Below are 23,971 nucleotides of genomic sequence, written 5' to 3'. Positions count from 1 at the left end.
AAAGGCTAGTGGTCAAGTACTATAAAATGGAATAAATGGAGATGGGTATTTGATGGCTGGTATGAACTCATTCTCAAGTTCCTGTTTCTGTGCTGTATTACTGTATGATACTACAGTAGCCAATTAACCCACTGGTACATATTTGGATCATTGGAGGACATGGACCTTCAACTAACGGGGTTATTACGGTGATGTGAAATTGTTTAGTGTCAACAGTACAGTGCAAGGACAAAAATAAATAAATTGTCTCAAGAAAAAGAGAAAATACGAGTTAATACTTATGGACAATTCATAGGGAAGAAGCCGTTTTTGAATCATGAAGTGCGGGTCTTCATGCTCTTGCACATCCTTTCTAATGTAGTAACAAGAAGAAGGCAGGTCCAGATGGTGAAGATTATCTCTCCTTCTTGAAGCATCGCCTCTTGAAGATGCCCTTGATGGTGGGGAGGGTTGTGACTGTGATACAGCTGGCTTTGTTTACAACCCTCTTGCTTTCCTGAACATTGGAAGTTGCATACTAGTCTCTGATGAAACTGGTTAGGATACTGTCCACCGGACATCTATAAAAATTGTAAGTGTCTTTGGTGACATACCAAATCTCCTCAAACCCTTAATGAAGTGGAGCTGTTCCTTCACGATTGGATCAGTGTGTTGGGCTGGGATGGATCCTCTGGATGTTGATGCTTGGGAACTTGAAGCTGCCTCCCCTTTCCATTGCTGACCCCTTAGTGAGGACAGGTGTGTGGTCTCCCAACTGCCCCTTCCTGAAGTCCGCAACCAGAACAACTAGAATGACGTGTGATATACTAATTGCTGGAATTAGAATGGTGTCTTCTGCAGAAGGCAGACTTCATCTCAGTGGTGCCTGTGAAAAATTGATTGTATTTTAGTGCTTAAGTACTAACATGCTGCTTGTAGATTTCAGTCGAGTTGTTCATGATGATTTTGAGGCAGAATTTCACTCTTGAACTCTTTTATAAATGGCCTTTAGATACTGTTGCTGTGAGGACACATGTCATGCTTCTAGTTTCTTATGATGTTGACTATTTGTACTCTGTATCACTAACATGTGGTTTTTGTAGCTTCAAACACTGCTTTAAAAATTTATTATTGGACGTTAAGTGACATAATTAAAAACAAACTAGTGATAACACATGCTGTGCATTTGAATAATAAATCTCTCCACTGTGTCACTAGAAGGTGTATGGGAAAGGAACCAAATAAGACAAGGACACTTCAGATATGCAAGCCTCTAATTCTTTGTGAACATTTCACGCTTCGCTTGGGCAATTTATGTCAATTGGGGTTCATTGTTATTTTTACGAATGTAGATTTTTTTTCAATCTGTTTAAGTGTATCTTTAATGTTCTGCTTTCTGTATCATTCACAGAGGAACTGACACCCCTGGTTCTGGCTACACAAAAGCAATTTAAATTCACACACATATGTGCAGGGGCCTCTGCCTTTGGAAAGGTGAGTTTAAAACACCAGCACTAAGATGTTACATGGAACACACACAGCACAGAAGTGGGTGATTTCAAGTGAACCAACCTATACTCAGTGGCCACTTTATTAGGTACACCTGCACATCAGCTCATTAATGCAATTATGTAATCAGCCAATTATGTGGCAGTAGGTCAATGCATAAAAGCATGCAGACATGGTCAAAAGGTTGTTCAGATCAAAAATGTGATCTAAGTGGATGACTGTGGAATAATTGTTGGTGACAGGGTGGTTTGAGTATCTCAGAAACTGGTGATCTACTAGGATTTTCACACACAAAGAGTCTCTAGAGCTTACGGAGAATGGCACAAAAAACAAAAAAAATCCAGTGAATGGCAGTTCTGTGGGTGAAAATGTCTTGTTAATGAGAGAGGGCAGAGGAGAATGGCCAGTCTGGTTTAATCTGACAGGAAGGCGACAGTAACTAAATAATCATGCGTTACAACCATGATTTGCAGGGGAGCATTTCTGAATCCTCAACATGTTGAATCTTGAAGTGGATGGGCTACAGCAGTAGAAGACACAAACATACAGTCAGTGTCCACTTGAATTGAATTGACTTTATTTCTTACACCCTTCTCATACATGAGGAGTAAAATCTTTACGTTACGTCTCCGTCTAAATGTGCAATCATAGTAATTTATAACAGTTTATAATAAACACAATAGACATTGTAACATAGAAATACGCTCAGATCAGCGTGAGTTCATCAGTGTGATGGACTGGTGGAAGAAGCAGTCCTGGAGCCTGTTGATCCTGGCTTTTATGCTGTGGTACCGTTTCCCGGATGTAGGAGCTGGAATAGTTTGTGGTTGGGGTGACTCGGGTCCCCAATGATCCTTCGGGCCCTTTTCTCACACCTATCTTTGTAATTGTCCTGAATCATGGGAAGTTCACAACTACAGATACGCTGGGCTGTCCACACCACTCTCTGCAGAATCCTGCGATTAAGGGAGGTACAGTTCCCAAACCAGGCAGTGATGCACCCAGTCAGGATGATCTCAATTGAGCCCCTGTGGAAAGTTCTTAAGATTTGGGGGCCCATACCAAACTTCCTCAACCGTCTGAGTGTAAGAGGTTCTGTTGTGCCTTTTTCACCACACAGCTGGTGTGTACAGACCACGTGAAGTCCTCGGTGATATGGATGCTGAGGAACTTAAAGCTGTTTACCCTGTCAACCCCAGATCCATTGATATCAATAGGGGTTAGCCTGTTTCCATTCCTCCTGTAATCCACAACCAACTCCTTTGTTTTTGCGACATTGAGAGAGAGGTTGTTTTCTTGACACCACTGTGTCAGAGAGATGAATTCTTCCCTGTAGGCCACCTTGTTATTGTTTGAGATTAAGCTAATCAATGTAGTGTCGGCAAATTTAATTAGCAGATTAGAGCTGTGGGTGGCGATACAGTCATGGGTGTACAGGGAGTAAAGCAGGGGACTTGGTACCTGAAGGGCTCTTGTGTTGACAGTCAGAGGGGTGGAGGCGAAGGAGTCCACCCTTACCACCTGCCGGCGATCTGATAGGAAGTCCAGGATCCAGCTGCACAAGGCAGGGTCTCTGAGCTTCCTGTTGAGCTTGGATGGAATTATGGTGTTGAATGCTGCAGTGTAGTCCAAGAATAGCATTCTCACATAAGATACAGGAGGTACCTGATAAAGTGGCCACTGAGTGTTATCATCTTCTAACTGAATTTGCATTCTTCATCCTTCCTGTCTTGTCTATCTGGATTAAGCTAAAAACTCATTAATACTGTTTGCCTCAGTTTACATACAATAAGTTTCAAATTCTAATTATTCTCTGAATGCAATGTTATTGGTACTTTCTAAAATCTTTTATTCTGAAATTTAAGTCATATTGGCTTGTTAGTGAAGCACAATAGCATGCAAGGTTTTATTTTTATGTAGTGTTTTGCATAAGAACTTAATTTTAATTGTGCCCAGAATGTTTGTAGTAAAAAAAACCTTTCAAAAAAAGTCTACTGTTACACATTCATTGTATGAATTCAACATACATCAGTTGATGCTGGTTTAGCTTGTCTCAAGATCCCACTTATTTGTCCACTTGCTTCTAAAACCAATTTAACTAATCCTTAGAGACACAGGGAAACTGCAGATGCTGGAAATCGGAAGCAGTGCACACATAGATGCTGCCTGATTTGCTGAGTTCCTCCAGCACTTTATGTGCATTAAGTAATCCTTACTTATATAATGTGTCATTTAATGGCTCTTGAGCAGTTTCCCCATTATTGGTAAAATAAAAATAAAAAAGCTGGTGATATTCAGAAGGGAAGGAAGCATTTGTGGAGATTGCAACTGAATTAACGGTCACTTCTCTTTCCGACAGATATCCAGCAATTTTTAATTTGATTGCAGTTTAATTCTTCCAGGTAGGCATCAACTTGAATGTTAGCCCTGTCTCTTTCTCCACAAATACTGCTTGACCTTCTGAGTGCCTTGATCATTTTCAGTTTTTACTTTAGATTTCCAACATTACTCTCCCCACTAAGGGTGTTGAATTAATTTGATCCATAGTGCTTTGGTTAACACATTGGATTTTGGTTAATTGGGGCAGGAGATTGTTGTCGAACAGTTTTTAATTGGTGTCAGATGCATGGACGTTTGGCCGCTAGACATTACAAAGTGCCTAGAGTGAGCAGTTTTTAGATAGTGTCCATTGTGTATGCTTCTGTTCAATCTAAAGCAGTGAGTTTTGTCAGTCGCAGTTGGCAAGAAATAAGCAGTGAGACAATTCAGAACTATTTCCTATATGTGATTTCAATTATTCAGGCTTAGAGATGCCAGAAATGGCTGGGAGTGAAAATGAAACAATTTCACTATTTCAACAAGTTAGGAACTACGAAGAATTTGAAGATGCCGACAATCATCTTGAATATTACAATGAAAATGAAGATGTGGAGAATGCAATTGATAGCATTCTATGAACACATTCTACAATATATTTTGATTTAAGTCCTCCCTTTGATTAGGAACTATTAATGCAAGTAATATGTTGATTTACTCCCTGAAGATATTTTCTGTGTAGTCTAATTAAAGCTTGGTTATGTTCAAATAACTTTGGATGCCCTGTGTTATGTATCTTTTGTGGATTTAAATTGGACACCAGGTTTGAATTCAGTTAATCCGATTTATATGGGCATGGAGTGACAGTTGCCAATTCAGCAGTGACTTCTGCAAGAGATTTTGATCTAATGCCTGGATGGAAAAGATAGGTCAAAGGGAAAGGAGCCGAGGAATGCAATTAACTTTGGATTTCTATTGAACAGCTAGCACAGGGATAATTGTTCAAAGAACAGTGATCCAGGGTGTATCACTGTAATTCTGAAAATATTTGGAAATTATAATCTGCAGGGAAGTGTCCACTTGCTCTTTGACGAGAAGTTTAATGTTGTAAGTGGTTGATAATGCTCTCTGGTCCTTTAACAGAGACTCAAATTGCTATAACACTTCCTGCAGCTTCCCTTGCAATCCTTCATATTGTTTTGGAGCTGTCAGGTCAATGGCTTAATGGCATCTCAATTGAATTACGGTGCATTACACAGTGCATTATATGTCATAAGTTCTGTTTTATTTAATTAGTTCTGCTCTTTTTGCTGGGCTACATTCTACTTTATTTCTGTGTTTCCCAGCAAGATTGCAATTATCTGACTTTTTCCACTAATTGTTGCTTTGTGATTATAACATCTCTAGTATAACACATGGTAGGTAGTGGGGATCAGAATGTTTTCCTTTAAGAATATACAAAGACAGGAAAAAAAACAGCAAAGTGCCATCTTTGGTGAATATAGTAGCTATAAATAACGATATCATGTACACTCAAACCAAACATCAGAGTGGGGAAGAAATGTAATCTAAGTGATTTTGACTGTGAGATGATTGTTGGTGCCAGAGGGGGTGGTTTGAGTATCTCAGAACCCTTGGGATTTTCATGCACAACAGTCTCTATTACAGAGAATGGTGCAGAAACCAAAAAAAAACATTGTGAGCAGCAGTTCTGTGGGTGAAAACACCTTGCTAATGAGAGAGGATAGAGATGAATGGCCATACTGACAGCAAGGAGACAGTAACTGAATTAACCACATGTTACAACAATGGTGTGTGGAAGAGCATCTCTTAATGTGCAGCATGTTGAACCTTGAAGTGCACGGGCTACAGCAGCAGAAGACCACAAACATACACTCAGTGGCCATTTTATTAGGTACAAGAGGTACCTAATAAAGTGTCTACTGAGTTTATCTGTGGGCTTTCAGAATATCTAAGACAGCTGTGAAAGGAATCATTTAATATAAACACAAGCGATCCCGGAGATGTTGGAAATCCAGAGCAACACACACAGAATGCTGGAGGAACTCAGTAGGTCAGGCGGTATCTATGGAAATGAATAAACGGTCAATATTTTTTGCCAAGATCCTTCATCACATTTGAAAATGAAGTTGAAGATGCTTGAATAAAGTGGGGATTGGGAAGGAGGACAAGCTAAAAGGTGATAGGTGAAGCCAGGTGGGTGGGAGAGGGGATATGAAGTGAGAAGCTGGGAGGTAGAAAAGGCAAAGGGCTGGGGAAGAAGGAATCTGATAGGAAAGGAGAGTGGATCTTGGGAATCTTGCCAGGTGTCTACTGAGCATCAAGAAGCAACAAAGCAGTTTAAGTAGAGAGAAGAGAGAAAAAAATTCTGTTATTTGAGCTAATTGTGTGCCATGTCTGTGTGCAGCAGGATCCCATTATTAACGTGCAGTGAATCCCCAGCTAATTTAATACAACAATCATTAATGGTCTCCCTGTGGCAGAGTAGTAGAATGTAAAACTGAAGCTGATGATGGCTTGCAATTCTCTGTCTATTTGAAACTTGTATTAATATCTGGCTCAACACATGAAATGCTGGAGGAACTCGGCAAGTCAGGCAGCAGCTACGAAGGGGGATAAACAATTGACATTTCAGGCTGTTTATCATCCAGTTTCCTGGGAAATTTTGATGTGAATGAATCTAATTTAAAAAATTTAAAAAAAAACAACGTAAAAATAAGAATTGGTTTGACATTAAAGTATACAATGTTTGTACAGAAGGATTTATTTATGGCTTTCCATTTGTTTGCAGAATCTTGTACCTAGAATAGCTGCTAAGCTTGATGTTGCTGCCATCTCTGATATCATTGAAATTAAATCTTCTGACACATTTGTCAGAACCATCTATGCAGGTAAGAATAAAGAACCAGGCAGTAGCTTGATGGTATAAGAAAATTATTGACCTAAGAGTTAATTTGCCTTTTCACTGAAGGTACAACATTGTTTCTTGAAGTGATCCTAGAGCCATTTATATTCTTTTCTATAATTCACTAGGATCTGGCTTGGAATCAAAGAAGGATTCACTTAAGATTTTATTGTTACATTTCTTCCATCTGCTACACTAAATCTTTTATTGATTGAAGCAATGCATTTTATGGAGCATACGGGCTGTTATCAGTAGTTTCTTGCATTGTTAAAAAGCAGGCAGGTGTGTTAGAAATCTCAATTGCTACAACAACCTGTCCCGGCAGTATTCACTGGCACAGTCAAGACACTGAAGTGTTGGAGGCATGTGACCACCAGATTAGGAAATAGAATTTTAGAAGATGGAACTGAAGGCAAGGTTGAAGGGGTGGTTTTTTGAGAAGACCCTTGAGCACGAGGAGGGATAAAGTAAGGGCAGATTCAGGATGTGTGGCTGCAAACCTTGAGGAGGGCTCTGGTGATGAAATGACCTAGTAGAGGGAATCCGCCGTGCTCGGGTCTCTGGCATTGGGTGTGGCTCTGTGGCTCAGAAGGGAAAGTGGGGGAGGCGAAGAAGAGATGAGCTATTGGGATAGGGGATTCATTGATTAGGGCAATGGAACGGAGGTTCTGTGGATGAGAATGAGATTCCCAGATGATACGTTACTTTCTGGGTGCCAGGGCCAGGGACATCATGGATTGAGTCCACAGCATTATTAAGTGGGAGGGTGAGCAGTCAGAGATTGTGGTCCACATTGGTACTACTGATGTGGGTAAGAGGGTGACGAAGTCTTGTAAAGTGAGATTATGGAGTTAGGTGTTAATTTAAAGAACAAGTCCTCCAGGGTTGTGATCTTAGGATTGCCACCCATGCCATGTGCTAGTGAGGCCAGAAATAGGAAGGTCACACAGTTTAACATGTGGCTAAGGAGATGGTGTAGGAGGGAGGGCTTCAGATTTTTGGATCATGGTTTCTTTTCCAGGGAAGGTAGGACCTGTACAGAAGTGATGCTTTGTACCCAAACTGGAGGGGCCTAGGGGGACTAATATCCTAGCAAAAAGGTTTGCTAGTGTTGCACGGGGGGGGGGGGGGTTTAAAATAGAGTTGCAGGGGGAGTACCAGAACAGGTAGTGGAATGGTTGTGGAGAAAGTTATCGTTAAGCGTATTGTACATACAAGGTCAGGAACTGAAAAGTTGAACATGATGGGACTGATGTTCTGAGCTGCATGTATTTCAATGCAAGAAGTGTTGTAGGAAAGGTAGATGAACTTAGGTTATCGACAGCGTGTGGAATTATGACATTGTAGCCATTAATAAGACTTGGTTGTAGGAGGGGCAGGACTGGCAGCTCAATGTTCTGGGGTTATGTTGTTTTAGATGTGATAAGAGCAGGAGGGATTAAAGGGGGAAGGGTGGAATTAGTCAGGGAAAATGTCATGGCAGAACTTAGACAGGACAGACTGGAGAGCTTGTCCAGTGAGGCTTCATGGGTAGAACTGAGGAATAAGAAAGGTATGACCACGTTAATGGCATTATAGACCACCCAGCAGCTCGGGGGGTTTAGAGGACAAATTTGTAGAGAGTTCGCAGACTTTTGCAAGAAATATACGGTTGTGATAGTAGGTGATTTTAACTTTCCACGTGTTGAATGGGACTCTCGTACTGTACAAGGGCTGGATGGGAAAGAGTTTGTCAAATGTGATCAGGAAAGTTTCCTTAATCAGTACATAGAAGTCCCAACTAGAGAGAGTGTGATGCTAAGTCTCTTATTGGAGAATGAGGCAAGGCAAGTGACAGAAGCTTGTGTAGGGGAACACTATGCACCTAGTGATCAAGATACCAGTAGTTTTAAGATAATTATGGAAAAGGAAAGGTCTGGTCCTCGGGTTGCGATTCCAAGTTGGAGAAAGGTCAATTTTGATGGTGTCGGAAAGGATCTGGCAAGTGTGGATTGAGTTAGGTTTTTTTTCTGACAAAAGTGTACTTGGTAAGTGTGAGGCCTTGAAAAGCGAAATTTTGGAAGTACAGAGTCTATATGTTCCTGTCACAATATAAGGCAAGGATAACAGGTTTAGGGAACCTTGGTTTTTGAGAGATATTGAGGCCCTGGATAAGAAAAAGAAAGAGGTGCATAGCAGGTGTAGGCTGGTAGGACAAATGAGGTAATTGATGAGTATAAGAGAACACTTGAGAAAGAAATCAGGAGAGCTAAAAGAAAGCATGACAGTGCTCTAGCAGACAAGGTGAATGTGAACCCTAAGGGCTTCTACAGATATATTAAGAGCAAAAGGATAGCAAGGGACAAAATTGGTCCTTTGGAAGATTAGAATGATAATCTATGCATGGAGCCAAAAGAGGTGGGGAGACAACTGGATTCTTTGCATCTGTATTTATTTGGGAGACAGACACTGCTTCTATAGAAGTGAGGCATGGCAGCAGTGAAGTCATGGGCCATTTGCAGATTACAGAGGAGATGGTGTTCACTGTTTTGAGGCAAAATCCTCAGAAGGTGTTCCCTCAGATTCTGTGAAGGCTAGTGCAGAAATTGCAGGGGCCCTTGCAGGGATATTTAAAACACCCTTAGCCATGGGTAAGGTGTCGGAGCATTGGAAGATAGCTAACGTTGTTCTGTTGTTTAAGAAAGGTGCTAAGAATAAGCCAGGAAGTTATAGGCTACTGAGCTGGGAAGGTTGTTGGAATGTATTTTAAGCAACTGGATATATATTTGGATAGACAGGGACTTATTTGGGACAGTCACATGGCTTTGTGCATGGTAGATCATGTCTAACCAATCTTATGAAGTTTTTTGAGGAAGTTACCAGGAAAGTTGATGAAGGCAAGATAGTGGATGTTGTCTGCATGATCTTTTGTCAGGCCTTTGACAAGGCCCTGCAAGGTTCAGCTGCTTGGTGTTCAAGGTAAGGTAGTAAATTGGATTCGGCATTGGCTTTGCGGAAGAAACCAGAGAGATAGTTGCCTCTCTGACTGACGCCTGTGACTAGTAGTGCGCCACAGGGATTGGTGCTGTATACATTGTTGTTTGTCGTCTGTATCAATGATCTAGATGGTAATGTGGCAAACTGGATCAGCAAATTTGTGGATGGCACCAAGATTAGGGTGTAGTGGACAACAAGTAAGACTATCAAAGCTTGCAGTGTGATCTGGACCAGCTGGAAAAATGGTAGATGGAATTTAATGCAGATAATTGTGAGGTGTTGCACTTTGGGAGGACCAAACAAGGTAGGTCTTACATGGTGAGTGGTAGGGCACTGAGGAGTGTGGTATAACAGAAGGATCTGGGAATACAGGTTCATAGTTCCTTGAAAGAAAGCTTTTGGCATGTTGGCCTTCATAAAATAATGGACTGAGGACAGGAGTTGGGATGTTATGTTGAAATTGTATAAGAAGCTGCTGAGGCCTAATTTGGAGTATTGTGTGCAGTTTTGGTCACCTACCTACAGGAAGGATGTAAATAAGATTGAACGGATCCTGAGAAAGTTTACAGGGATGTTGCTGGACTTGAAGACTTGATATACAGGGAATGGTTGAAGAAGATAGGACTTTATTCCCTGGAACATGGAAGACTGGGGGGAGATTTGATAGAGGTATACAAAATTATGAGGGCTATTGATAGAGCAAATGCAAGCAGGCTCTTTCTACTGAGGTTGGGTAAGGTTAAGGGAGAAAGGTGAAATGTTTAATGGGAACATGAGGGGAAACTTCATTCAGAATGCTGAGAGTGTGGAACGAGCTGCCTCTGGAAGTGGTGGATGCGGGGGTCGATTTTAACACTTAAGTGAAGTTGGGAGGGATATGGACGGCTATGGTCCGGGTGCAGGTCGATGGGACTGGTTAGATTAATAGTTCAACATGAACTAGATAGGCCAAAGGGCCTGTTTCTGTGCTGTACTGTTCTATGACTTTTATAACTCTATGGTCTGAAAGTGGCACAAGGAGTGGATTTTGAAGAGGCGGTGGCTGAGAGCTGGGATGTAACCTTAGAAGCAGAGCAAATAGCGTAGCACCTAGCGTAATGCTTTACAGCACCAGTGATCAGGGTTCAATTCCTGCTGCTGACTGTAAGGAGATTGTATTTTCTCCCTGTGACAGTGTCAGTTTCCTCTCACATTCCAAAGATTTTCAGAGTAGGGTTAGTACGTTCTGGACATGCTATTTTGGCGCACAAAGCATGGTAACACTTGTGGGCCGCCCCCAGCACATCCTCAGACTGTGTTGGTCGTAAACCCAAATGATGCATTTCACTGTATATTTCGATGCACTTGTCAGTGACTAGCGTTGGCGACTACTCTTTGAATCCAGCAGATACCTTGTGCAGCATTATTGTTTTACTTCCTGTGTCAGGCCTTGTGGCTTAACTAAGTTTGAATTTATGCATTGGTCAGTGTTTTCGATGTCAGCTGGATTATTTTTGTGAAGAAGCAGTCTACTCCCATATAATCCCAAGCATGTGTTTGACACTAATAATGCCCCACCATTATTATTTTTTTTCTTTTCCCTTTTTTTTCTCTTTTTTCTCCCTCTGTCCCTCTCACTATAACTCCTTGCCCATCCTCTGGGTTCACCCCGCCTTTCTTTCCACTAGGCCTCCCGTCCCATGATCCTCTCCCTTCCAGTCTGGTACCCCTTTTGCCAATCAACTTTCCAGCTCTTGGCTCCATCCCTCCCCCTCCTGTCTTCTATCATTTTGGATCTCCCCCTCCCCCTCCCACTTTCAAATCTCTTTCTATCTCTTCTTTCAGTTAGTCCTGATGAAGAGTCTCGGCCCGAAATGTCGACTGTACCTCTTCCTATAGATGCCGCCTGGCCTGCTGCGTTCCACCAGCGTTTTTTATGTGTGTTGCTAGAATTTTCAGCATCTGCAGATTTCCTCGTGTTTACAAAATTAGCCAAAGGTGTTTTTGCAGATCCAGATCTCCAAAGTTCACCTTAAAGTCTAACCATTTTCTTTTCTTAATCATTGGACCTTTATAGGAAATGCTGTGTGCACAGTGAAGTCTAGCGATGAGGTGAAAGTGTTCTCTGTGCGAGGTACAGCTTTTGAAGCTGCTTCTACAAATGGAGGAGAAGCACATTCGGAGGAAGGTAAATGATCTTACGGCTAATAAATATTGCAACGGTCTTCCGGCTGCAAACTCATGTTTAGGTTTGACTGAGCTGGTTTCCTGATGAGTGTTACTCTGCAGAGTCATAAAACTTTGCAGAACTAAACAGTCCATTTGGCCCATTGTGTCCATGATAGTTACTTTCCAGTTTTGGTCCCTGTAAGTTACAATTCCTCAGATGCTGATCCAATTATTTTAAAAAATGTAATGAGAATTTCTGCCTTCCCTACTTTTGAACAGCAAGTCCCATACCCTCAGTGTTCAGCCAAAAGAAACTGCTTTCTTTCCCTCTAATTCTATTGATCAACTAAAATGCATGTTGCCCTGGTATTGAGCACTTTGCTAAATAACATGGGGTTTTCCTCTTCAGCCTGTATAGGTTGCTCTTACTGCTAACACTGCTATCATCTTGTTTACACAGTAAATATTTGTTCACTGGTGCTGAGTTCAATGTGCAGAGAAAATGTTATTTATTTATTTAGAGGTACAGAGGGGGGAAGGCTCTTTCGGTCCAGTGAGCCACATGGCCCAGCATCCCACCTTTTTAACTCTACCTAATCACAGGGCAATTTACAATGAACAATTAAATGTACTAACCAGTATGATTATGGAACGTGGGAGGCAACTGGAAGAAACCCATGCATTTGTGGAAAAGACCAGAACTCCTTACAGTCAGTGTCGGAATTGAACTCCCGACTCTGATGCCCTGAGCTATAATAGCTTCGTGTTAACCGCTACGCTGATACGGTTCTTTGATGCAGGCAAACTGGGCAGCCAATTGACTTTAAGTTTCATCAACTAGAATTATATTGATCAGGTAACTCCAGTTTTTTGGGAGTACTGACTGATAATGAATATTTTTGCAGAATATTGGGGAAAACTCCAACCCTCTGCTTTGAATAGTTCGGCTCACTTTGAATAGGCAGGTAAGTCTGTGGTCCTCCTGACCCTCATGCCATTGCTGGCATTGGAGAGGGTCTGGAGGAGGTTCATAAGAATGACCCCCAGGAATGAAAGGGTTAATGTATAAGGAGGTTTGATGGTCTGGGCCTGGAGTTTAGAAGCATGAGGGGGGAATCTCATTGAAACCTATTGAATATTGAAAGGCCTAGATAGAGTCGATGTGGAAAGAATGTTTCCTGTAGTGGCAGAGTCTAGGACCAGAAAGCACAGCTTCAGAATAGAAGGGTGTCCATTTGGAATGGAAATGAGGAGGAAATTATTTAACCAGAAGGTGCTGAATCCATGGAATTCATTGCCACAGTCATCCAAGACATTGGGGTACATTTAAAGCGGAGGTTGATAGATTCTTGATTAGGAAGGGAGTTAAAGGTTACGGGAAGAAGGCAGGAGAATGAGGTTGAGAGGGATAGTAGGTCTTCCATGTTGGAATGGTGGAGCAGACGCGATGAGCTGTTTGGTCTTATTCTGCTTCGATGTCTAATGGTCTTACCCTGTGGGAGAGCTTGATTGGTTCCCGAAGTGATGATGAGTTAATGAAGTAAAAAAAAATGAGGGACTACAAGCAGAATCAAATTAGTGGGTTAAAAGCTGCCAGGCTAAAGAACTGCTTTAGTGGATCTTAGATTACTAGCAATAACAATTCTGACCAGATTCTGCTTATTGGTAACAAAACAGAAAGTAAAAGTTACATTCCCTGGGTGACTTGTAGAGCTTAACAATTCTTACGTTGATAGAAGTGGGAGTTTCTATACAGAATTATTTAAAGAAATAGCTACAGTCTTGTGCTGCTGTTATGAGTAGTAAGCATAGCTGGTGTCTTTTAAGATGGCGTAATTAGCAGTCTACAGTCAAGGCAGCATGGAAGACAAAGTTGGATTATCATTTAAATGCTGTACAGCCATCTCCATTATCCAAATATTATATGTGATTTTATGTGGAGAAACCAATGCATCATTGCAAAGAAACACTTTACTTAGATCAGACTTTATTGGCAGCAGCTGAATAATGAGAAAGCAATGAGAGTGAATTTTGTGCACTCGAGTCTATCTTGAAGGTGGTCTGTGGACTGACAGCAGAGTGTATTAGTGTGGGAGTTCTGTATTATTAGATAGTTGGGTCCTTCAGAGAAGACAGTGGATGGTATGTTTTAAAAAAAAACAGTGCCCATGTACGAATTGGAGTTAAATTTTCATTTGACTTTTCTCCAGTCCCAAACCAACATGAAAAAAATACATTACCTTGGCACTTATTTAATTTTGTGAAATCTTGCTGTGTGCACTACAGATACTAGTTCAGCAATAATGATTGTATTTCTTTGTTTTTAATAGTCTAAACCAGTGATTCTCAACCGGTTTTTGGCCACTTAGGAGCTCTTCCCAGGTTCCAGGGCCCCCCTTTCAAACAGGCATACAACGTGAACAGATAGACAGGAAATCATTTATTATTGAACACCAAGAAAACTTGAACATTCCGACATACTGGACAAAACTTATTTTGTATGATGCAACAAGACCCTTCTCTAATTTCTGTGATGCTTGATTAAGCATTTGTTTCAGCGTTGGCCTTCTCTCGAAATTATCTCGAAGGTTTTTGAAGAAAGATCTAAGTGTTTATCCTTCTTCTCTGGATGCGAGGTATCCAAATGTGTTTTCAATTTGCTTGGCCTCACGCTTTCACTTGATAGTGTAGTCATGCAGTTCATGGGCAAAGATGGGTTTTGCGGAGATGCAATGAAACCGTACGATAAGTATTCCACTGAATGCTGCCGACTCTTTTTTCGCCAAGGGACTCATGGGTAGAATTATTTCTGAAAATAATAAGCATGCGAAATACAGATGCATTACTGACAAAAAAAATGCTGTCACCTGGAGCCAGGGATTTTTTTTTGGTGGCTTCATATGCAGTAATAAACACTTTTCACAACCTACCTTAACGTATAACATATCCAAACACATATACTTTAAAGTTACTAGGCTGAAGAAAGGCCTAGCAAGACACGCTGATCTTTGGAAAATGAAGTATGGCGATAATGGTTGCGAGAACCCTTGATTGAATACGTTGGCCCGGTGCAGTCTGATTCGCGACTGACTTTGAAGTGAGATTGTGTGGGAGGAGCTTAAGCAATGAATTTACCAGGTGCGCCAAATTCAAACGGTGTGTTGGAAAGATATTATAAATAGGAGGGAAACTATTGACTCCAATGAAAGTTGCAGCTTGTGTATTTCATTGGTTCAGTTACCAGGCCCCCCATAAACCCTTGGGGCTTCCCTTCTCACAGTTTTCAGTCGGTGGCCCCCTTCAAATGTGCCATGGCCCCCATTGAGAATGGCTGGTCTAAACTGTGGGTATAATATTTGGTTCATAGTTACCGTTCCCATGCTGTGACCAGCCATTGTCCTAACAATAGTTGCTTTTGCTAAAGATATTTTTCTACTGAGCATAGAGCTGTACATTCCTTGTCTCCCTTATAAGCCACCCTGTTTCTCTCTCCACAGATGCTGCCTGATCTACTGAGTGTTCCCAGCTTTCTGGCATCTGCAGTTTTATTTTTTGGCTTTCTTTCTAAAGGTAATCATTGTCCTCTTGTTTTTTTTAGTTCAAGCCCCACCTGCAGCTGGATTGTCTAAATGGGTGGGACAAAGTCTGTCTAAAAGTGATCGTCCAGAACTAACTAGTGCCAAAATTGTTATATCTGGGGGTAAGTTGTTGATGAAATGTCTGTTATTTAATTCTTAATATGCAGTGCCTGAGGTGCAAGATGGGTTAGACTGAATTTTCAAACTTTGAATGAAATCCAGTGTTACACATGTTACGGGGGCAAATAATGAATTTACATCACAAAAACATTTAAACTATAAATATCAATGAAACCATTGTCTCAGGTGCTGGTCTTTTAAAAAAGTTCCCACTTTCCTGCCCCTCTATTGCTTCATTCTGGTTTTCCCAGTGCTAGGATGAATTAACTTTGGAATGGCAAAACTTGGATTACAGAAAATAGACTGTTATTAGGGAACTAGTTTGGCTCAGTAAAGTAAATGTAAATGAAAAAAAAGTCAACTGTTTACATCACAGTACAAGCCCTTCAGCCTATGTATGATGTGCTGATCTTTTAACCTATTCTAATCCTTCCCTCCCACATAGTCCATTTATTTATCATCCATGTGCCTATCTAAGACTTTGTTAAATGCTGTTAATGTAACTACCTCCATCACCTCTGGCAAGGTGTTTCATGTCCATATTCCTCTCACACTCAATCTCCTCCCTTCACCCATCTTCAATCCCATGGCTTGTTCCCCTTTAGCCCTTCCTTACCCTTATTTGTTCCCCTCTTCCACCCCACTATTCTAGCTTTTCTCTTCTTTCCTCTCATTTGTACTTCCTACTCTCTCTTCATTTCCCTTTTCCTTCTGCCCCAGGGTCACCTTTTTCCCATCCTCCCTTACTTTCTACCTGATTTTTCTCCTCCTGTTCTTCATATCTCCAATATTTTCTGTATTTTTTGTATGTTAAATTAATTAACAAGTTGGATTGAATGGTTTTAAAATATCATTGTTTTTAATGCATTTAATGCCATCAGAACTTTATAAAGATACATTGGAGTTCCATTATGGAATGGTGTACAATGGCTTAAAACAGGCAAGGGGTTATATTTCTTTCCCGGAAGGGTCTTAGTGAAATTTTGTTTTTTTCCCCAAACAGTATTTCCAGGTGAGGTGACTCTTCACTTGCAAGTCTGTCGAGGTCATTAATTGTATTCAGTACCCCTGGTGCGGCCTCCTCTACATCAGTGAGACCCGGCATAGATTGGGGACAGCTTTGTTGAGTGCTTTTGCTCTGTCCTTTGCAAAATACAGGATCTCCTGGTAGTTGCACATTTCAATTCAATTTCCCATTTCCATCCCAGCATGTTCTCCTCACCTCTTCATTACCTCTTTCTGATGCTCTTTCTTCCTTTTTTTTGGGATACAGTATGGTACCAGCCTCTTGGCTCAACAAGTCTGCGCTCCCCAATTGTACCCGTGTGACCAATTAACCTACGAACCTGTACGTCTTTGGAATGTGAGGGGAAACTGGAGCACCCAACAAAACTATGTGGTCACGGGGTCATTGGGTACAAATTCCTTATGACAGTGGCAGGAATTGAATCTGAGTCGCGGGTGCTGTAATTGCATTGTATTAATCACTACGCAATTGTGCCGCCCCTTACTTCAGTGGTCCACTGTCCTCTCTTATTAGATTCCTTCGTCAGCCGTTTACTTCTTCCACCTATCCCCTCCCAGCTTCTTACTCTATTCTTTCTCTCTTCCCCGCCCAATCTACATTCCCCCTCATCTGGTCTCACCTATCACCTGCTAACTTGTACTCCTCCTCATCTCCTCATCTTATTCTACCTTCTACCTTCAGTCCTGATGAAGGGTTTCAATCTGAAACGTCAACTGTTTATTCCTCTCTATGGATGCTGCCTGAAATGCCAAGTTCCTCCAGTGTGTGTGTGTTACCTGAGGTTTCCGGCATTTGCAGAATCTTTTGTATTATTCTTCTTGCTCAGGTCTTGGCTCACACACTACCAGATTATTTTAATTCATGTTGCTGATGATAAAGGAATGGTAGCACCACTGGTAATGAATCTCAAGATTGAGTTTATAGTCTTAGGCACAAGTAAATGTGTGCACAGGTACATTGAAAAACTTACCTGTACAGTTCGTGTACAATCCAAATTGTGAAATTTAATCAAATTGCTCACTGCATAAACCAAAATAAATGTGACGAATAGTTGTAAAATCCCAGATAATAACATTTTTCAGAGGAAAAGAAAGGTCTACATATCTTTCAGGGCTTCTTGTACATGTAGTTAATTGCACAGATTTTTTATCTGATCTCATAAACAGTTTACCTTTATTGTAAATGCACTTTCATTGGTTTGTTTTAATGCTTATTAGGCCGTGGATTGAAAAGTGGAGACAACTTCAAGTTACTGTATGACTTGGCTGATAAGTTACATGCTGCTGGTGAGTGCTTCCTTTGGGGGCCTTTCAACCTTGTACATGAATGTACAGTCAGTGGCCACGTTATTAGGTACATCTGTACACCTCATTAATACAAATATCTCATCAGCCATTCATGTGACAGCAACTCAATGCATAAAAGCATGTAGACATGGTTAAGAAGTTCATTTGTTGTTCAGACCAAACATCAGAATGGGGAAGAAATATGATCTTAGTGACCTTGACCTTGGAATGATGGGGTGGATGGGGTAGTTGGAGTATCTCAGAAACTGCTGATGTCCTGGGATTTCCATGCACAACAGTGTCTATAGAGTTTACAGAGAATAGTGAGAAAATCAAAAAACATCTAGTGAGTGTCAATTCTGGGGTAGAAATACTTTGTTAATGAGAGAAGTTTGAAGAGAATGGCCAGACTGGTTCAAGCTGGCTGGAAAGTGATAGTAACTCAGATAACCATGTGTAACAATAATAATGGAACACATAAAGTGTCAAGCCTTGAAATGCATGGGCTAGAGCAGCAGAAGATCACACTGGGTTCCCCTTCTGTACCTAATAAATTGGCCATTGAGTGTAATTTGACTTTGGTTTTACTGTTTCTGTAGTTTATTGTCTGAAATTGTTATTTACTCCCTCCTAACATTTATTGGGCAGGAATCCCTCAATTATCTTGGTGAAAACTTGCAGGTCAGGTAATTTTCTAAATATTTTAAAGGTGTGTTGTATAATTGGACTCCTTCTACTGCCATATCAACATGGCAACTTGTGTAGCCTGCAGCAGTTCCCTCTGACAAGATGCAGTCTAAAACTTTTGATGATGTTCAAAGGTTCATTTATTATCAAAGTATGCAACTCTGAAATTCTTCTTCTCCGGGTAGCCATGAAATCAAGAAAGAAAAGAAATGCAGCACGATCATCAACCCCAAAAGCCTTCCCTCCCTGCAATGGGCACGTTAATCCCCAAATCCTCCTCCCTCACAAAAAAACAAACAAAATGGAACAGGTGCATCGACTCCCAAATCATCCGCTCCGCACAAAAAAAATGGAGAAAGAGTGGGTGAAAAACACAGAATATAAAAAACTATAAAACTGAAAAAAGTCTGTAGTCCAAGTCCACATACAAAGAGCAGAAAACCTGGGCAACATTCTCTGGGCACGGCAGCAGGTTCTCCCCTCTGGTAGCAGAGCGATCAAAAGACAGGCAGCTGGCGCTCACCCTGCGCACTCGCCTCGATACTTCAGTCTCCCTCATCACTTTAATCAGCTCACATTGGAAGCTTTAATTGGCGGAATGGAGTCAAACATCGGCTTGCACCTTGTCCTGCAGCCTGCCCACCTCGGGGTTTGCGCATGCTGCCCCTGCCTCCTGGAATGCTGTTGGACACCGCAGAGTGCTGAAGCACTCAAACGATCTCCAAACTTCAGCATTTGCCTCAATGTTTCAATCTCACTCATCGCTTTAATTGGCGAACAATGGAAGTTTTAATTGGTGAAACGGAGTCAAACATTCGTGCTCTGTAGCCGTCTGGAGGCCTGCCTGCCCTGAGGTTCCCGTGCGCTGCTTCCACCTCCTAGAATCCTCTCGGAGACTGCAGAGTGCTGGAACACCCAAATGAACTCCAAACAGCGAATCACAGGCTACAATGGTTCTAGAATCACATCCAGGATGAAAAACAAATATAAAAGATATAAAAGAAGTGAAATACATAGTTTTATGATCTATCCGAATGTTGACCAAAGGAGTATTGTACACAGGCGCCATCTTGACCGGAAGGTCAAATGTGCTAGTTCCTGTTCCATGAAAATGGCGTGGCATTACCAACGTTTTCATTTATAAATTTGTAAGGTATTTACAGTGTGGATTGCCTGTGTGAACTTAATGCATTTATGTACTCCCAGTTAGTAGAAATTCTGTAGTGCTATCTAGTGAGAGAACATGATTATGTCAAATTTGTAACCAATTTCCATTGCGAAGTTAGACATGGGTATTTATAAGGTGAATACATGAAGTTTGAAGGTACAGTTTGGCAACTGAGATTGGATTTGTCAGCACATCCTGGAGTAATTATCCATTGGAAAATAACACTTCATTGTGACCTTGTGTGCAACTTAATAAGAGATTACCTAGAACTTTAGAAGTTAGCACTTGTGATGTGATGTTGGTTTTCACTGCTGGTTTAAGCTAAAGGAATTCTGTAAAATACCTTCTGCTTCAAGTCATATATATTTCAAATTAAAATGTTTCAGAGAGTAGCCATCTCATATCATAAGCCACCATTTTGAAAATTAATTTTGAATGTTGGAGTTCTTTGAATTAATTTCTAGTTATTGAATGAACTTCGTGTGATTTCAGTGTTAAAACTTTAAGGCGGGACTTGAAACTACAGTGGGACTTCGGGCTTAAGTTATTCAGATTTTATTTTGGATTGTTTGCTCTTTTAGATGTCTAAAAACAATCTTAAGGAAAATGCTGGAGAATCTGAGCAGGTGATGCAGCACTTATGGAGAGGAATAAACAGTCAACATTTCGGGCTGAGACCTTTCATCAAGTTACAGGATGAAATATAGACTGTTTATTCCTCTTCATAGATGTTGCCTGGCCTGCTGAGTTCCTCAAGCATTTTGTATATGTTGCTCTGGATTTCCAGCATCTGCAGAATATCTCATGTTTAGGAAAATGCACTTGAATTTAATTTGTTTTATAAAATTGCAATTGAATTGGTTGTGACAGTAGTATTTGTATGTTCACTGTCATCCATTGCCCCTGTACTTTTCATAATGTGAACTTTTTTTTTATCTTCTAAGTTACCTTCGGTTCATCTCTCACTAGAGTAGAGATTAGGAATAGTAAAGGGAAAAAAATCTCTGGTGGGAGTTGTCTATCGGCCACCGAATAATAACATTACAGTGGCACAGGCAATAAAGAAAGAAATATCTGAGGCATGTAAGAATGAAACAGCAGTTATCATGGGGGACTTTAACTTGCACATAGATTGGGTGAATCAAGTTGGTCAAGGCAGGACTTCATAGAATATATCTGCGGTGGCTTTCATGAACAGCATGTTACTGAACCTACAAGGGAACATGCTATCTTGGATCTGGTCCTGTGCAATAAGACAGGTAAAGTTAGTGACCTTGTAGTTAGGGATCCTCTTGGAAAGAGTGATCACAGTATGATTGAGTTTCTCATGCAAATGAAGGGTGCAATAGTTCAATCTAAAACTAGTGTATTATCCCTAAACAGTGGAGGCTTTGAATGACTATTTTGTGTTGGTCTTCATGGTAAAGGACACGTCTAACGTGCCAAAGAGATGTAATGGATGTGATGGGAGGTGAGGACCTCGATACAATAGCTATCACTAAAGGGGTATTGCTGAACAAACGTGTGGGCCTGAAGATAGATAAGTCCCGTGGTCCTGATGGAATGCATCCCAGAGTACTGAAAGAAATGGCAGAAGTTATAGTAGAAGCTTTGGTGGTAAATTACCAAAATTCTCTGGACTCTGGGCAGTCCTGGCAGATTGGAAGACGGTGAATGTCACGCCTCTGTTCAAAAAAGGATGTAGGCAAAAGGCACGTAACTATAGGCCAGTTAGTTTAACATCTGTAATGGGAAAATGCTTGAAGCTATCAATAAAGAAGAAATAGCGAGGCATCTGGAAAGAAATAGATCCATCGGGCAGACACAGCATGGATTCAGCAAAGACAGGTCCTGTTTGACAAACTTACTGGAGTTCTTTGAGGACATAATGAGTGCAGTGGATAGAGGGGAACAGATGGATGTTATTTACTTGGATTTCCAGAAGGCGTTGGATAAGACTTACCATAAGATAAAGATGCATAGAGCTGGGGGTGATGTATTAACATGGATAGAGGATTGGTTAACTAATAGGAAGCAGAGAGTTGTGATACATGGCTGTTACTCTGGTTGACAATCAGTGGTGAGCGGTGTGCCGCAGGGGTCAGTGCTGGGCCTGCAACTGTTCACGATGTACATTAACGACCTGGAAGAGGGGACCAAGTGTAGTGTATCTAAGTTTGTTGATGATACTAAATTAAGTGAAAAAACAAACTGCAGAAGATACCGAGAGTCTGCAGAGAGATATAGATAGGTTAAGTGAGTGGGCAAGGGTCTGGCAGCTGGAGTACAGTGTTGGTAAATACGAGGTCATCCATTTTGGAAGGAAAAATGAAAGAACAGATACTATTATTTAAATGGTAAAACATTTGTAGCATGCTGCTGTGCAGATAGACTTGAGAGTGCTTGTGCATGAATCACATAAGGTTGGTTTGCAGGTGCAGTAGGCCAGGGGTCCCCAGCCTTTTTTGCACTGCGGACCGGTTTAATATTGACAATATTCTTGTGGACTGGCCAACCGAGGGTGGGGTGTTCAAGTAGAGTTAAACTCACCTCAACATGTCTTTTACAGTTAGGGTTGCCAACTTTCTCACTCCCAAATATGGGACAAAGGTAGCAGTCAAATCCCGGGAAACTTCACCCCAGGAAAGACTACTATGACCATGAAGCCTTGCGCGGGCACCTGTGTGCGCATGCGTGACGTGCGGGTAGACGTGCGCATGTGCGTACGTGCTGATTTTTTTCCCACACCTCGGTCTTGCCTTCATCTTCCCAACTATACATACATTATTTCTACTTTATATGGGCTGTGTGTTTATCATATCATTCCTGCTTTCATTATATGTTAGTGTTATTTTTGGTTTTATGTGTTATTTGATATGATTTGGTAGGTTATTTTCTGGGTCTGGGAATGCTGAAAAATTTTTCCCATATAAATTAATGGTAATTGCTTCTTTGCTTTACACCATTTTGGCACGAAAGGTTTCATAGGAACGCTGTGCCTTAGTGGGGGAAATACGGGACAAGGGCGGTCCCGTATGGGACAAACCAATTTTTCACAATATACGGGATGTCCCGGCAAATACGGGACAGTTGGCAACTCTATGTTCAAGTTCAACAGTGTGTGACAGGGAATGGGGAAAGGTGCGGCTGACTCGTATCGTTTCCTCGCGGCCCGGTGGTTGAGGACCACTGCAGCAGGCTATCAAGAAGGCAAATGGAATGTTGGCCTTCATTGCTAGAGGGATTGAATTTAAGAGCAGGGAGGTTATGCTGCGACTGTACAGGGTACTGGTGAGGCTGCATTTGGAGTACTGCGTGCAGTTCTGGTCTCCATACTTGATGAAGGATACACTAGCTTTGGAGGTGGTGCAGGGGAGGTTCACCAGGTTGATTCCAGAGATGAGAGGGTTAGACTATGAGGAGAGATTGAGTTGCCTGGGACTGTACTCGCTGGGATTCAGAAGAGTGAGAACTTAAAGACATATAAAATTATGAAAGGGATAGATAAGTTAGAGGCAGGAAAGTTATTAACGCTGGTAGGTGAGACTAGAACTAGGGGACATAGCCTGGAGATTTGGGGGAGTAGACTTAGGACGAAGATGAGAAGGAACTGCCTTTCCCAGAGAGTAGTGAATCTGTAGAATGCTCTGCCCGATGAAGCAGTGGAGGCTGCCTCAGTAAATATACTTAAGACAAGGTTGAATGGATTTTTGCATATTCAGGGAATTAAGGGTTATGGGGAAAAGGCAGGTAGGTGGAGATGAGTCCGTGGCCAGATCAGCCATGCTGTTATTGAATGGCGGAGCAGGCTTGATGGGCCAGATGGCTTGCCTACTTCTGCTCCTGTTTCTTATGTTCAATTATATATTAATGAACAAATGTAATTAGCTGCTAATATATGCACAATTTTTGCATTTGAAAGTAACATTTTGAAAGCAAAGTGTATGGTTAACATCTATGTATTAATAAACCCTAATTTTTTTGTTGAAGTTGTTGGGAGTGTGCTCTTATTATTATCAGTGAAATGCACAAATTAAGAAGTAGAGAATCTTTGAGACAATGTAGAATTTTGCAATTTTTATATCAGTTTTATAATTTCCTGTGAGGTCTGTAACGATGCAACTGTTGATACTTGTTTTCTGTATGTTGCAGTTGGTGCTTCTCGAGCCGCGGTGGACGCAGGATTTGTGCCCAATGATTTGCAAGTCGGACAGACTGGGAAGATTGTGGCACCTGTAAGTATAGTTCTTG

General features: G+C 41.3%; 1 protein-coding gene across 2 annotated transcripts in view; it reads left to right on the top strand.

Annotated features, from left to right (window-relative positions):
• The window catches only part of etfa (electron transfer flavoprotein subunit alpha), a 71,209-nt gene that overhangs the window by 6,912 nt on the left and 40,326 nt on the right, over positions 1 to 23,971 (top strand). For both annotated transcript variants that reach the window (XM_072282773.1, XM_072282772.1), the window contains exons 4-9: positions 1,391 to 1,473; positions 6,617 to 6,716; positions 11,763 to 11,873; positions 15,453 to 15,554; positions 17,797 to 17,865; positions 23,873 to 23,955. In XM_072282773.1, the coding sequence (XP_072138874.1) occupies positions 1,391 to 1,473; positions 6,617 to 6,716; positions 11,763 to 11,873; positions 15,453 to 15,554; positions 17,797 to 17,865; positions 23,873 to 23,955 (548 nt within the window). The remainder of the gene's footprint in view (positions 1 to 1,390; positions 1,474 to 6,616; positions 6,717 to 11,762; positions 11,874 to 15,452; positions 15,555 to 17,796; positions 17,866 to 23,872; positions 23,956 to 23,971) is intronic.

The sequence above is a fragment of the Mobula birostris genome, chromosome 18 (assembly GCF_030028105.1).
Source record: "Mobula birostris isolate sMobBir1 chromosome 18, sMobBir1.hap1, whole genome shotgun sequence".
NCBI classification, from domain to species: Eukaryota; Metazoa; Chordata; class Chondrichthyes; order Myliobatiformes; family Myliobatidae; genus Mobula; species Mobula birostris.
The sequence above is the reverse complement of the archived record's forward strand: the minus strand, read 5'-3'. Positions and strand labels throughout refer to the sequence as shown.